This window comes from Podarcis bocagei (genome assembly GCF_964188305.1).
Source record: "Podarcis bocagei genome assembly, chromosome: 6".
Classification (NCBI taxonomy): Eukaryota; Metazoa; Chordata; class Lepidosauria; order Squamata; family Lacertidae; genus Podarcis; species Podarcis bocagei.
The window spans coordinates 70,879,716-70,895,687 of record NC_138130.1 but is presented as its reverse complement, the minus strand read 5'-3'; the positions used below and the strand labels follow the sequence as shown (position 1 = coordinate 70,895,687).

The following is a 15,972-nucleotide window of genomic DNA, read 5'->3' as shown; positions in this document are numbered from 1 at the left end:
CCCAGGCCTAAGTTGCAGGCTGAGAGGTCCTGGATGCATGATTGCTTGCCATTTCTGATTTTTGTTTTTTACTGTTTGGACTATACAGCGGTACCCTGGTTCCTGAACAACTTGGCTCCCAAATAAATCAACTCCCATATGCTGCAAACCCAGAAGTAAGTGTTCTGATTTGCAAACGCTTTTTGGAAGCCGAACGTCTGTTTCGGCTGTTGGCATTGTTTCTGGGACCAATCAGAAGCCGCACCTTGGTTTGCAAACGTGTTTTTTTAAAAATAATAATTTTTATTAACTGGCCAATCACATCAAATTAAATCATATCACATAAATTCCGAATTACAAAGCCGAATTTTAATTTTTAATTTTTGACCAATCAGAAGCCGCGCCTTGGTTTGCAGACGTTTTGGAAGTCGAACAGACTTCCAGAACGGATTGAGTTCGAGAACCAAGGTACCACTGTATTATTGTTTTATGGTTCTGTGATATTTAATCATGTACCACCCTTGGAACCTTCAGACTGAAGGATGGAAAGTAGTAATGATATTAATTTTTGACACTTACCTTTGACAAAAAGAGCAGCACCAGGCACAACAATAATCATGACTATTAGTGCTACAAGACCAAAGCTGATCTTCTTAAGGAGACTCATCTCAAACTTCACAGCTTTAAGTAAAAATGAAAAGGGGATGAGAATTTAAACACTAACGTACTTAAACACAAATATGCTGCTTTTACATTTCATCTGATTCTATGATCTACTGGAATAAAAAGCATCAACAGAATATAAATGCTGAACGTTTCCGCAAGTGATTTTGGACAGCGGTGATTATAAATAAAACTACATAAACATGTTTATGCTGCTGTATTCATTCCATACCACACTTACAAGGTGCAGTGAAGCAGGGACAGGCAAGGATGAGGCACTACCGCCTACTTCACAACAGAGGTGATTATCTTCTGGGGTGCTATCTGCCAATCTTCTGCATGCCAAATAAATCAGCTTCTCCCAAAGAGAAACCCACCAAGTAAGCTAATCAGAAGAAAGGTAAGTTACACTAGCTTGCATGACTAAGGGCGAAATACCACCATTGTTCTGAAAAAGACCCTTTTTATGACCAATCAATTTCCCAGAAAATAATGAGCAAGCTTTTGGGTGCACCAGAACTCTTCATCAGGGTGGAATTCAGGAAAAGGCTCAAAGGGGTATGAGGGGAGGGGAAATGCCTTATTACGGAAACCACAATGTCTGCATCAGCAAAAAGTTCAGCTTTGTAAAATAGTCTTATAAGAGGCGGGCTGTGGGAGTTGTCATAAAGAGCATCTGCACTTCAGAATTTACTACGGTGCTTATTTGTACACTTATGCATCCACATATTTGCCAAATGGGAATGATGCGCCTAGTGCAAACTGGTTGCATTCCACCAAAGGCTTTTAAAGAGACAAGACCGGAAGCGGGAGACGAGGATTGCGGAAATGGTATCTGCAATTCTAAGAGTTTGTAAAATGTATTTTTAGGCTTGTGGAAATTGTCGTATGGCAATGGTGGTTGCTCGTGAGTAAGCAGTCAGGACTCTGACCTGTCTTTTACAGGTTTTATTTTGGTGCAAAACTATTTACAGTGCAGAACCACAAGTTCATGTCTGCCTCAGTCGCTAGCAGAATCCGGGAGTGGTTGTTTCCGGGTCTTCCCCCAGCATAAGAGCTTAGTCATCCCCAGCCTTTTCCTTCCTTCTTTGCGTTTCACACCTCTGCGCAAGGTGGGCTTCCCTCCTGGCCGGCTTGGCAAGGAGCAGTGCTGAGGCTCCCAGCAGCATCCTCTAGCCCTTTCCCCTCCTTTACCCTGGAGGTGTGGCCTTTCCCACCCTCAGACTGATGGGGTGTGGCGCTGGGGCTCCCAGCAGCATCCTCTGGTCCCTTCCCCTCTTCTCCACTGGAGGTGTGGCTTTCCCCACCGCAGGAAGAGGAACTGCTTTGCAAGATTTTTGGAGGTTCCCTGTATCCCAACTGCCCCTCTGCCTCCCTTCCCTGTTCCGATAGCAGTCCCCTGACAGAAATGTTGGCTTCTGTTATTGCATCCAATTAGGGATAGTTGGATTCCTTAAAGCCTGGTCTCTTTGTTGCTACACGCTTTGAACACACATGCAAGTGGGGCGATGGCTTTCCATCGCTCTATGAGAATATGTTGAAAAGAATAGCTGCCTCCATGTGAACACTACTCCCCTCCATGCTGCCGCCATACATTTATGTCCTGCTATGAACATTCTCATTTGCTTTAGATGCCTCTGTGTTAATTTCAAATGGTTTGCCTGCCCCTTTCTACTACTGGCACACATTATTCACTTGTAGCTGAAACAAAAATTCCAACTCCTCTACTCAAGGTTCACACAATAGCAGATTCAGGATCGGCTGTGTGAAATCAGTAACAATCATCTACACAACCTGTAAAACTCTGAGCGACTCAAACTGGCAATATCAAAGGGACAACTGCAACTATGCGCTCCAAGATTTCCTGCCCCCATTACTACTTTCTGTCATGTTAATAGGAGGCCACTTCAGAGATGCTGCGTTCCTGCACTCCTCTTCCTCCCAGCAGTAAACACTCCACCTGTACCATACAATACTGGCCACAAGTAAAATCTACAGCTCTGTCTACATGCTGCTGTATTCTCCGAGATTCTATTTCAAATTAGAAGTGCTCTGCATAGAGTTCAATTCATCTGCTGTTAGTTTCATGTGTGAGACAGATCAGATCCTAAATTCTTCCTTCCTATTCAACAGAACATGCCAGTCTTCTTCCTTTTCTTTTTTTTTAAGACACCCAGTTAAATTAGTGAAGTTACAGAAGTGGTTTGCTTCAAAGACTGATGGTTCATAGGTTTATACAGCACTTTGGGAGCCTTCCAAAGAAAAGAAGTTAGAAAAATTGTACACTCAGTAACACCAGCTGTGCTCTCTTCTGCCCTAGGCACTGTTAACAAACTGCCAGGTACGTTTCTCTGTTCCAGAATCATCTTTGTAGATGTTGCACGTGGTAAAAAAAAAGGCACAGCATGATTTCCGTGTTTTAAAAAGTATGTGTGTGAGAGAAAGAAACATTGCAAGTAGAATTCTAAAGAGCAGCATTTAAAAGCTGAACAGCTATCAGTAATCACCTCTCACTATACTCATGTTTTCTGATACATTAAAGCAGTAGCTGTCTTACAGTTTACCTCTGCAGCACAGCAATAAATTGGAAATGCTCTGTTTTGCTACTCTGTCGAATGTTTACTTAATCAGCGTGCCATGAAATAATGCCTACAGGCATTGGGTTAGCATCCCCAAGAAACATTACATCACACAGATGTAAGTACTCTCCAGCACAATGGGACTGTTTTTAGCTTAATAATATATACTGTATCCAAAGTGATTAGTAAGCTTTGAAGATCCACATCTAGCATTGCAAACTCCCTCAATGTTCACAATGCCCACTGCAACAGGCACTGGCCTATGAATGACATTTTAAATTACACAGTATTATAAATAACAATTTGCGTTCTCTCAAGTGCTTCGACATATGTACCAAGGGCATGTGGAATTTTCAGAAGCAAACTGAATGAAAATATTACCTATTAAATCCTGCAAATAAAAGAGACAGGCAACTGACAAACAGATGGATACTAGCACTACCCAATCATTGCTCTTCTTTTGTAAGCCACAAAAAGAATTACAATCGACTTTCCACATTATTAGGAGTTGCATTTTTTTCTATGTGCATAGCAAAAAAGGAGGGGTTCCCCAGATAAGCAGCAGTAGCAGCAGCAGACCATGCATTGCCTATGAACTGAAAACCCTTCACTTGGGCTCTTCATTCTTGGAGTAACAACCCTCTAGGATTGATTCAAATGCATGTAGCAGAATCTCAATGTATAGGAATAAAGTATGTCCGGGGGGGGGGGGGTCTGGAAAGAAAGAATAAGAGGATAAATGGCTGCCATCCACAAATATAATTCTTCAACTGGTTTCTGAAGAAGCACAAAACAAGAGAAAATTCTGAATTTTTTGGTCTTCCCTTGATAATGGACTGGATGAGAGCCAATAAACTGAAGTTCAATTCAGATAAGACTGAGGCACTGTTAGTGGGTGGTTCGCTAGACTGGATAGGTAGAAGGCTGCCTGCTCTTGAAGGGGTTATACTCCATTTTATCCTTAAGTAGCTTGGGGTGCTTGTGGATCCAATACTGTCATTTTGAGGCCCAGGTGGCCTTGGTGGCACAGAGTGCCTTCTGTCAGCTGGTGGCCCAGCTACACTCCTATCTGAATAGCCTAACTTCTGTGGCCTACGCTCTGGTAACCTCTAGGATGGATTACTGCAATGCAATATACATGGGGCTGCCTCTGACCATAGCTGTCAACGTTTCCCTTCCAAGAAAAGGGAACAGTTGACAGCTATGCCTCTGAAGAAGGTTCGGAAACTTCAGCTGGTGCAAAATTCAATGAGCAGAATGCTCAACAGAACAAGACAGTTTGAGCATACATATAACACCAACCCTGCTCCAACTGCACTGGCTTCTAATTAGTTTCCTGGCCCTGCAAAGCCTATAAAGCCTTGCATGGCTCAGGCTCAGGACTTCAACGCCTTGAGGATCACCTCTCCCCATAAAAATTGACCTGGACCCTGTACTTGTTATTGGAGGTCCTTCTCTATGTCTCACCTCCCTGATTGGTCCAGAGGGTGGCAACATGAGAATGGGCCTTTTCTGTAGTGGCTCCCTGGCTGTGGAATGCTCTCCCCAGAAAGGTTTGCCTGGTGCCATCACCACATGTCTTTAGGCAACAGGCAAAAACATTCCTCTTTACCCAGGCCTTTAGACATTAAATAATCTATGGCCTGTTAAAGCAGGGTTGGGGAGGTTGCTGTTATTATCATTTTTTATACTTTTTGTTATGCTTTTTATTATACTTTTATTATTGCTGCTCCGTAATGTGTTCTTAATGTTGTGCACTGGCCTGGTATCTTTTGATAAAGAGCAGTATATAAACTGAATTAACAACTACAAAACAACAACTTCACTGCTGTTTATGTAGCAGGCATTGATTGGATAACTCATATTTTGTATCTGATACACACACACACACACACACACACACACACTTGCACATGCTTATGTTTCAGTAATCACATCTATTTTCTTGTTACTTGGGTTCCTGCAACTATGCCTTTTTCTTTTCTTCCTATGTTCATCCTGCTATGTTCTTTGTGCACCAGTGGGCATGACCCAGTTGCTATGTGTGGGGACTTCAGCACTCATTTAGTTTAACCATTGTGTTGGATGCCATTATATGACTCCCATTTATTTCTTAAAACTGATCATTTAATGATCACAAACCCATATACATGAATGCATACACTCATACATAAATATTTTAATGAAAAAGAGGTATAGCATTATAAGCACCATAATGCTATACAGTGGTGCCTCGCAAGACAAAATTAATCCGTTCCGCGAGTCTCTTCGTCTTGCGAAGCACGGCTATTAGCAGCTTAGCGGCTTAGCGGCTTTTAGCGGCTTAGCGGCTATTTATGGCTTAGCGGCTATTTACGGCTTAGTGGCTATTAACGGCTTAGCGGCTTAGGGGCTTGAAGAAAAAGGAAACAAACTCGCAAGAACTCGCAAGACGTTTCGTCTTGCGAAGCAAGCCCATAGGGAAATTCGTCTTGCAGAACGACTCAAAAAACGGAAAACTCTTTCGTCTTGCACGTTTTTCGTCTTGCGAGGCATTCGTCTTGCGAGGTACCACTGTAATGCTAATTTATTAGCTATAATACAGCTATAGTGCTGCAGCACTCTCCTGCAATAATTCCACAGCAGTATGGGGTGATAGGAATATTTCTCTTTCACTTTTTTTTTTAAGGTGGGTTTTAAAAATGACGTCAAAAATGGTGCTCAACACAAATGTTATAATAATGGTGTGCCAAGGTGTGCATGGGTCAGTTATCCTGTCTGTCATGGAAAAACTGCACCCTTTAGAAAAGACTGAAGAGTGCATTAAAGGTAAATACATCTGTGAAGTTTCAAGTACTCCTTCCATTCAAGTACTCCGTATGAACCCAAGGAAAATCCAGGATGACAATGAATGAATGATGGTGCTGTGTGGATGCTCTGTAACACTGAGTGAATGAAGCATGGCAATTCCATACTAAATGCCTGTGGGGGAATGTTGGCTCATTCAGAGAAACATATTAATGGACATCATAAAATGAGCTCGTAAGGTCATAGAATCATAGAGTTGGAATAGACCACAAGGGCCATCGAGTCCAACCCCCTGCCAAGCAGATACAGATACAGAAGGTCCACAAGGGCCATCGAGTCCAACCCCCTGCCAAGCAGGTCAGATACAGAAAGAGAGCCTTATTATATGGCTGTTCAGTAAGTTTTCACTTCACGGAAAATGTATTCCACCATCTGGGAATGATGATCGGCCTTGGCTGTCTCCCCATGCCAAAAGTTACTTTACTGGACACCGAATAATACTAATCTATTATTTAGTATGGGTATTCATTAAAAATCTCACAGCAGTTTAAAATAGGACTCAGTGTAAAAATACAATTTAGCTAAAGTAAGTTTGAATAACTGAGGGGAAAAAACTATTAAAGCTGCAACTCTATCTACGTCTTTAATTCAGTTCTTTCAGTTAAATCTCTCTCCCCCCATCCTGTAACCTTCTCTTTACAGCAACTTTGAAGCTTTATATCAAAGAGCTTCTTCTTGTCCTTTAATAGAGCTCTACAAGGGTAAATTATTTCCCCAGATGCTATATGGAGCATTGGTGTGGGTTTATTCGGACATCTCAGTACAGTAATCAGTACAGCATAAATTACTGCCTAGAATGGTGGAGTAACCAGATCTACTTCTAAGGCCTTTGTTCAATCAGAGACAGTCTGCCATATTCAGCAAGAATGCTTGCTAGGAAAGAAGTAACACCCCTTTAAGCATCACTCCATTTTTATTGGATGCTACAGATTTTTAAATGTCAATGTCATACAGGACTGCCAGTTTTTAAAAATAGCCCATGGGGAAGCAAAAGTGATTGACGATCTCTGGAGATCACGCGTTAATCTATACTGCTGTGATTTTGTGAGGGCAATCTTGTAACTAGCCTACCATGTATGTGTGTCTGCACAAGCCCTGAGCGATAAACTTTGATTATTTACTTACTAAAGAGGTTGCTCTAATTTTACACCAATAAACAGAAGAAAAACAGTAATGGAGCCCACAAAGGATTAAAAGGCTTTGATTGGTACCCAAATGATAATGAAGTCAATGTCAAGGAAGCTTCTCTTGTGAAAATTTTTCATAACTGGGAGCCACCACTGAGAAAGCCCTGTTCCTGGTAGCTATCCCCCTTGCCTCTGATGGCAGGGCACCCACAGAAGCCCTTTGGTTGCAAGGCATAGGAAGGTGTATGCAGAGGCAGGCCATGCTTCAATTATCCCATGCAGAAAGAAAGGTTTTCATCTAATTGCTGGTTTTGTCCTTTTAGTTGGAGGTAGAGATTAGTCGAGTGATGAAAATATCTCCTCCTTTAAGAAATCCAAACTAAAAACCAAACCCATTCTATAGCAATTAATAAGAAAATAAATTGCATTCAAAAATCAAAGGGGGGAAATAGGCATGGTACAAGAGTTCTGTTGCACTTTCCTTATTTTCACGGTGGCTGCTGAGGTTTGTGAGCATGCTTACTTTCATCCTACAAGTCTCCCCAGTGGTCTGCATTCTGCAACCTCACCAGGTGACTGCACTTCCTAAAAAAGCAACTCACAACAATAAGGTACACTCATCCCTATTCCCACCAAAATTATTAAGAAGCTCTAAATCACCCCAGAAATGCAGCAAAAAAGTAACCACCCTAGAAGCCTATTTCACAGTGGTAGGGGTTGGTTTTGCGGGGGGGGTGGTGGTGGTTGTTTTTGAAGAATGGAAGACAGATTTCAGCACAGCACAGCCCCAGTCAGTGCAACTAAAGCAGCAAGGGCATGATGTGATCATGGTACCCAGTCCCAGTTAGTAAGCTAGCAGCAGTATCTTCAAAAGCAGTGCCAAGTACTACAGTTGTTTAACCAGGAAATCACCAGAGCAAGGCTATCTCTGTCTAGACAACACTGGTCTAAGCATTCTGTAGCACCAAACAACTAGTGCTTGACAGTGATGAATCAATGACAAACAACTGACTGCAAACATAATCCTTCAGCAGAGTGCAACCCAGTCAACCACAAGATGAACACCTCAGTCTTTTCTGGACTGAGCTTCAATTTGTTGGCCCTTATCCAGCCCACTAGCACAGTGAGGCACTGGATTTAAGCATTTCCTCTGCTTCACCTAAACTAGATGTGGAGTAGAAACAGAGCTGGGTGTCACCCACATGTTGAGAATATTCTACCTCAAACCTCCAGGCGAACTTACGCAATGATACCACTCTGAGGCATCACTGTGTTACTATTTGTTTTAGGGCGAGTGGTGCATGAAGTGGCGCGTGGGCGTTTGTTGTCAGCCTTCTGTATCTCCACCTAGCTGACCGTTACTTGCATAGGGCATTTTGTTGGGTAGTGTCACTTGCAAGGATTACAAAACCAGAATTTGTGGCTGTATGCAATCAGCGACACCGTATCTACTGTTGCTTCCGCACTTCTCTTGGGATTCAATTAAACAACAACAACACTGTTCTGGCTCATATTTGTCACTGGACTAATCCTGTTATATTTATATTTCAATAACATGAAATGCTAAGTTCTGAGGTTAGATGTCTAGCACATAGTTGCTATGAATTTTCTGTTCCCCTGACTCCCCTCAACATGTCTGAAAGATCCCAAATCTCCCGGCACCTCCATGTTACACCCTGCATTTTGCTAGTGCTGCTTAAGCCTTTATTGAAATGTTATCCGCAGCTGTACAGTTCAAGCACTAAGAATACAACAGGAGCCCTGCTAGGTCAGATCAAAGGCCTATCAAGTACTGCATCCTGTTTCCTGTAGTGATGAACGAGACACCAGTCTAGGAAGTCTCCTAGCAAGATGCAGTTGGGATATGAGCTGTGCAAGTACCTATTTTCAGATTATTTTTCAATCCAGTTGTTCACAGTAGGACTGATTTGTAGGCAGACATAGGAAATAACTCCCCCAAAATTAAATGGCCAAGTTGAGGAACATCAAGAAAGGGAGGAGCAGTCACCTATTTCTTGCTCACAGAGCCAATACCCCAATGAAGAGTGGAGGTGGGACAGAAAGGTTGCCAAACCAGCTCCTCAAGCTAAAGCCATTCCAACGTTCCAAGTCTAGCCAGGCCCACTGAGACTGGGGTATTGGGTCAACAGGTGGTAGGACCCCCAGACTCGGAGCTAGCTTTCTTTTTTTACAAAATAATAATCCTTCTAGAAAGAAGCAAAATGTGTTCTGTGTTCACTGTACTGCTAAGATGTTGAACAAGCAGTTCAACCACAAGTTTCCTTTCTACAGCAGATCATCAGAAAAAGGTACTGATCACCATCAACGGAACTCACATATTAAAGGGCATCAGACTTGAAATTAATTACAATGGAATCTTTTATTCCTGGTAATTTTCCAAGAATGAAAAATGTTAGAAGCTACTTAAACTGCTCATACTATGAAATCTTACACTTTTTTTAACATAATGCATTAACTACTACTTTTTTTTACTCCATTGTTGGGCACATGCAAAGCATTTTACGATAAAATACTATTCAGCATTGGTAAGGAATAAAGAATTTAGTACTTACCAACATAGCCAACCTGTAGCAAAAACAATGCTACCGCCAATATGGCTGCACCAATGACTAAGAAACTTTCCACTGGTGGAAACCAAAATGCTATAAGAGAAATATAGTAAAAAATACAAATTTTAGTTTGATTTAGCAACACAAAACAAGCAAGTCTTACTGTATTAATTAATATACTGACCCGACATTAGCTCTGGGGTTTACTTTGGAGACCACAGGAGGAACCAAATACTCACAGTCCAAACTGTCATTTTTCTAAGTTTCATTTTCATAAAATGATAGAATTGTGTATTTTTACTGTTCTCCCTTGGGCACCCCCCCCTACACCCAGTATCTTAAGTGTAACAGCTTCTCCATCTCAACAGATTGGCTCATTTCCAGGGGGACAGGCCTTAACATTAGAAAACTATTCTCTAGTTTCATTTTGACATTCCAAAAGTCCTTGACATGGAACAGACTATTGATAGATTACATCAAAAATCTTTATATGCCATCCACTAGTACAACTGAGTAAAGTTATTAAATATGTGCACACACATTAAAAATATGAATGTTTAATTGTTGATTGCCTTCAAGTATGCTATTATCAAAGGAAATTGAAAAAAGTTTAAGATGCTATTAAAAAGTTATCAGGAACTTGTTACTTTTATTCTTCTTTGATCTCATGTCTACCACAAAGTCAATTAATTCATGCCTAAATCTGGATCAATATACTAACAAATTGAGACTCAGAACAAGTTGTACCACAGTGGCTTCTTATCCATCCCAAATACTTACAGAATCTATACTACCATGGTAGTTTACACAGAACTTCATAATCTAAAAATAATATCACATTTCCTCTGCAAAGCCAAGTAAAGCTATTTGGCTAAGAAAAGCAAAACCCTAGATAAAAAACACTGCAATGGATTTTAGCCTTTGGCATGCTTGCTTAAAAAAAAAAAATTACTTCTGATCAGGCCATTCCTTGAAACGCAAGAATACTGAGCAGAAACACAATGACGATTGAAGGAGCGCAACATGACCTAACTTCTACAACTGCTATTGCCAGATTGTGATGACTGCTTCCTTCAAATGGAATAAATCTGGCCATGCAAGTAAGCAGGAAAGAATCAAACTTCTTGAATGGAACAAACTGATCATGCCCAGGAGCAGATTCAGCTTGTACACTTCAGCAGCTTGTCAGCTACTCACTAGTTATGAACAGTGCTATTTGTGGCATTAAATTCTTAGTACAAGCCAGGTCCCACAGCAAAGCCATTAAGCTCAATTCAAAGGCTAAATCCATCCATCCATCCATCTATCTATCTAAACTGAAGAACCGGCAGTGACAAAAAAAGAGAGAGAGCAACATCTAAGCTAGCTCAGTCAGTAGAGCATGACTCTTAACCTCGGGGTCATGGGTTTGAACCCCACATTGGGCAAAAGATTCCAGCGTTGCAGAGGGTTGGACTAGATGATCCTCGGGATTCCTTTCAACTCTACAGTTCTATGATTCCATCTACTTTAAAGGCCACAACAGAACTGAACTAGCACTTGCAAGTTGCAAGAGTAAACAAACATGGAAAAGAGGGAACATGAAACATCCAAAATTATGCAAAGGAACTGGTGGAAAGAGTGTAATCATACAGACAAAAGGTCTACAGCTCATTAAGGGCCGCAAAATGAATGTTCTTGCAGAGGCCTTTATCAACAATACATGAAGTGGAGAATATGGAAAGGTCTGTAACACATCTGTAGAGAAGTCTGTTCTACACATCTGCATGATCTGGGAATAGAGATTTGTCGTCTTCTTGCATCCCTTGGAATGATAAGGTCACAAGGCTGGGAGAGCTTGTGGACCCAGCCTTGTTCCTCAACGCTAAGGTAGCAGCTATTGCTAGGAGTACTATGGCAGGGGGTGTATCGCTTATGTCCCTTCCTGGATAAAGCAGATTAGCCAGTGACATACATGCCTTGGCCACGCCCAGACTGGATTACTGTAGCACACGCTACATAGAGCTACCTCCAAAAGAATCTGCCTCTGCAGATCTGAGACCAAGGCATCCCTGGCATCCTGCCATACGATCCTGTCTGCCCACTGCATTCAACATTCAAGGTCAAACAATGCATCCCACCACATTCAGAAGTAGAACTGGCTTGAGTGTGAGACATGGCCTATTCTACTTTAGCATCCAGCAACTTGTGGAACTCCCTCTTTAAAAAGACTTGGTTTGTTCCCTATCTCTGAAGCTCAAGGCAAGCTGTCAAGACCTTTTGATTTTGGCAAGTTTTTAATATGAGTTTTAAATTTAAATCTCCTTGTTTTTATGTTGGATTCCCCTTGGGGTTTTTTACTGAATGCAACTCATTCTGGTAATTGAACTGCTCCTACTGTGCTTTAGGTCTTTAATGAACTTTTTTGGAAGCCACCTTGAGTTTACTTTATTAAAAGAAATCTAGCTACATATTTTTTTCAAAATTAAGAAGACCCAGCTGAAAACACAGTTCTTCATTCTTATCAGTTCATGCTGGCAATTTAGTTGCACTAGGCTACATCAAAAAACATTTGAAAGAAGAATTAGCAATTCCATCCAAATTAGCAGTTCAGAATACAGATGGGGAAGAAGCTGCCTGGGACCCAGAACCAGCCTGTAAAGGCTTTGAGTGGCTGGGCAACCCACTAAAATATTTACTGGTGGTAGCAGTGTTGCTGCTTCCATTTGGTTTTCTTTAAAAAACCCACTGTACAGAATTCATTAGGAATAGTAGCAGAAGAAATGGCACTTGAGGCACTGCTACTGCAGGGGAAATGTCTCTCTTGGCTGATTTGTTTGTGGAAGGGGGGGCGTTATTGGTTTGTTGTTGTTTTTATTATTATGTGTTTTGTGTTCTCATTTTGTATTTTCATGTCGCAAACCGACCTGTGATTTTCGGATGAAGGGCAGCATGCAAATTTAATAAACACTCATAATAAATAAAAATAAACCACAGAGTCCAGGAGAATCTACAGCAGTGGTGGGGAACCTGTGGCCATTCAGATATTGATGGACTCCAGCTCCCACCAGCCCCAGCCATCATGCCCAATGGCCAGGTATGAGTCACTGTTACAGGCATCTAGGACCCCACTAGTATAAAAATGCTTCAGTGCTCATGGCTAGTTACTCTGCAGTTAAGGAGCACTGAAGGGTCTTTCTCTGCCCCCAAATAGGTGTCAGAACTGAATCGTGGCTCCAGTTTCCTCTCGAAACATACAGTGACACAACACTGTCAATTGTTAAAGGTAAATTGAGCTATCATGTTAGTCAGCTAAAATTGCTTATCCTTCTGCACTTCATATAGCTACATTATACAAATGCAGGCAATTACAGACCATCTCGGAATGAAATAACGCTGTGTGTTCAGAGTAGGATAATTTGATCTAACCATTTCTTACACAGAATTCTTGAATAACAAAATCCCAAAATTCAACTAATAGTTATAAACAAGCTGCAGGCCAAATGTAAATTGACTTTTAGAGTCAATTCAATTTCCAGAATTGATTACAAAAGTATTAGAATTCTGAGTTGCCATTACTTGAGCATACTTGAAATTCTTGGTGTAGCATGCTTTCAGGAATGCCCCCGTGCATCATTGCCATTTCCTTTCTAACCAGAAGGTGGCATCGCGCTTCCTTTGTGAGCTTGGGCAGCTTTTACAATTACATTTTAAAGGTACGTTTTGTTTAAGATTCAGGAAAATCACTTCTGAGAATAAGGACAATTTTGTTGTCAAGAACTGGAAGTGGAAACGTTTCAACAATAAAGAAAATTAAACAAAGGGGGGTGGGGAAAAGGAATATACATTTCTACATCAATTTCAACGCTCATCAAGACATTTACCACAAGCGATAATCTCAAATCCCATAGTTCTACAAATGTGCATAATTCTGCCTGATTAATTCCGTTAGAACTGAATGATAAACACATTTTAAAACTCAAGAGCCAAAAGAACAATCAACCTGTATTTTAATTCCAGTTCAAGTTGCATTGCACCTGTAGCCAAAACAGCAATATCCATGGACAAGAAAGATGTACATATACATAGGAGTAAAGCTCCTGCTGCTGCATTAGCTCAATACAGACAAGATACATTGTACCTCACTACCCTCAGAAGTGTGAGGAATGACAACCCAAGAGGGCCTTTTCTGCGGTGGCCCCTAAATTGTGGGACTCGCTTTCCACAGAGGCATGCATGTCTAGTATTTTCATCAAACAACTTTCACCATGCGCTTTATATTGGCCTTTGATGACTGAAGTATTTTGTTTTATGGTACCCACCTCTCTTATTGGATTTATAATGCTCTGTTTCAGTTGGAACAACTTAACTTGTTTTATAGTGGGAATGGTTTTATAATTGTGTGGGTGTCATTGTTTCATCTGTCACTATGTCTTGCATTTTTGAGTTTCTATATTGCAAGATGCCCTGTGGAATCCTCGGATAAAGGACAGTATAGAAATTTAATAACAAACAAGCATTTTTGTTAAAAACCACTGTATCCCACCAGGGGCACCCAAGGACCTTATGGCTAAAGGTGGGTAAGAAATCTGATGAAACTTCTCTCCCAATACATGGCCTATCATGGCATTCCATCTTGTATGGTCCTTGGCTCTTTTTTAAAAAAAATCTATTTTAGGATATGTCTAGTTTCTGTGTTGTCTGAGCATTTTTCCCCCCCACTGAAAGGACCCAACACTCTACATGTTTCAGTCTGTATTGATGAGGGGCTTTCCCTTGTCCTCGACCTGTAAGCTACAGTTAGCACAGAAGGCTGCAGGATGGTTGCTGATGGCAGTGAGACTGACGCTGCCAGAATATAACACCTGCATTCAGAGACCTGCACTGGTCCCCAATTTGTTCTTGAGCCAAGTTCAAGGCATTATTAGTAGTAGTATAGAACACCCTTCACAACTTAGGATAAGTTTATCTGCGAGAATGCCACACCCTATTTATTATGTCCACTCAACTGCTTAGATCTGCAGAACTGGCACTGATAAGGTGCCCCATAAGGCTCACTCCGCATTTGTAAGAAATCAGCCTTTTAGTGTGGCAGTACCCACAATTTGGAACTCCCTGCCTACTCACATCTGGCAGATGCACCCAGTGCACTCCTTTCGGCACCTGATAAACATTTTTGTTTATACAAGGCTACCCAGACATGCAGAATGTTTATGTGTGCTTTAATCTGATTTATGATTTAGTTAGCTATTTTCAATAGTCTTCTCCTGGTAATTTTATTGTTGTTGGGTTGTTGCTGTTGTTTTGCAAACTGCATTGAGATTGCTGTTTTTTTAAAAATCAAGCAGTACATAAATTATATGAAATGAATAAGCATAAGGGCATAATCAAACTGCCTTATACCGAGTGAGGCCACTGATTCAACTAGCCAAGTCCTGTGTATTTCAGGGGTAGCCAACATGAAGGCCTCCAAATTTTGTTGGAATATGGCTCTCATAACCCCTGACCATGCTGGCTGAGGCTGATGGATGTGGTCTCACTCAGAGAGGCCCTTTTCCAGTATCAAAGAGTTTGGACTCAATTGCACCTGTTGAAGGTGTTTTGTAAGGCTGCTTCCTGGGTGTCTGACATTTCTACCTCTGCTAATTCCACTCTCAGCACAAAGGCTCTTCATCAGACTATTGTATTCTTGTCCAAATGTGGCTGCCCAACTCAGGGTGTCAAGGGACATTGCTACAGTACATCCCTAAGCAGGTTGATCTCCAACTCCAACAAAAATGAAATTAGACTTAACATAAGCCTTTGTTCTACTTTGATTTGGGAGGACATCCTGCCCACACCTGGTACAGCAAGGCTGTTCCTCACAGAATAGCCTATGAAAGCCTCTTTCATCATTATTTGAGTTGTGTTTCCCAGAGGAAGAAAGACTGTCCATATTCTGCCTCACTCTACTTCATACTGGATGCTATTAGTTTGCCTTGTTGATTTAGCAAAGTTACATAGTCTCCTAAGAAGTAGTGATTAATCTACTTCCAGTCTCTGACAATTTCACACCCATTCATTCAAAAATCCATTCTGTCCAGTTTCCACATAAACCTATGACTTTTCTATTTAGAACGCCACAAAACTGTATGAAAGTTTGCATTTAAAAACATTTAAATACAACTTTTATCTCAACATACACATTTCTAAACATATTTTATTCTAAAATATACATTTTATAATGGA

General features: G+C 41.1%; 1 protein-coding gene across 8 annotated transcripts in view; it reads right to left on the bottom strand.

Annotated features, from left to right (window-relative positions):
- Positions 1–15,972, bottom strand: part of CD47 (CD47 molecule) — a 44,306-nt gene that overhangs the window by 20,503 nt on the left and 7,831 nt on the right. For all 8 annotated transcript variants that reach the window (XM_081199053.1, XM_081199055.1, XM_081199057.1 and 5 more), the window contains exons 3-4: positions 9,769–9,858; positions 559–660 (exon numbers count right to left, since the gene is read on the bottom strand). In XM_081199053.1, the coding sequence (XP_081055179.1) occupies positions 559–660; positions 9,769–9,858 (192 nt within the window). The remainder of the gene's footprint in view (positions 1–558; positions 661–9,768; positions 9,859–15,972) is intronic.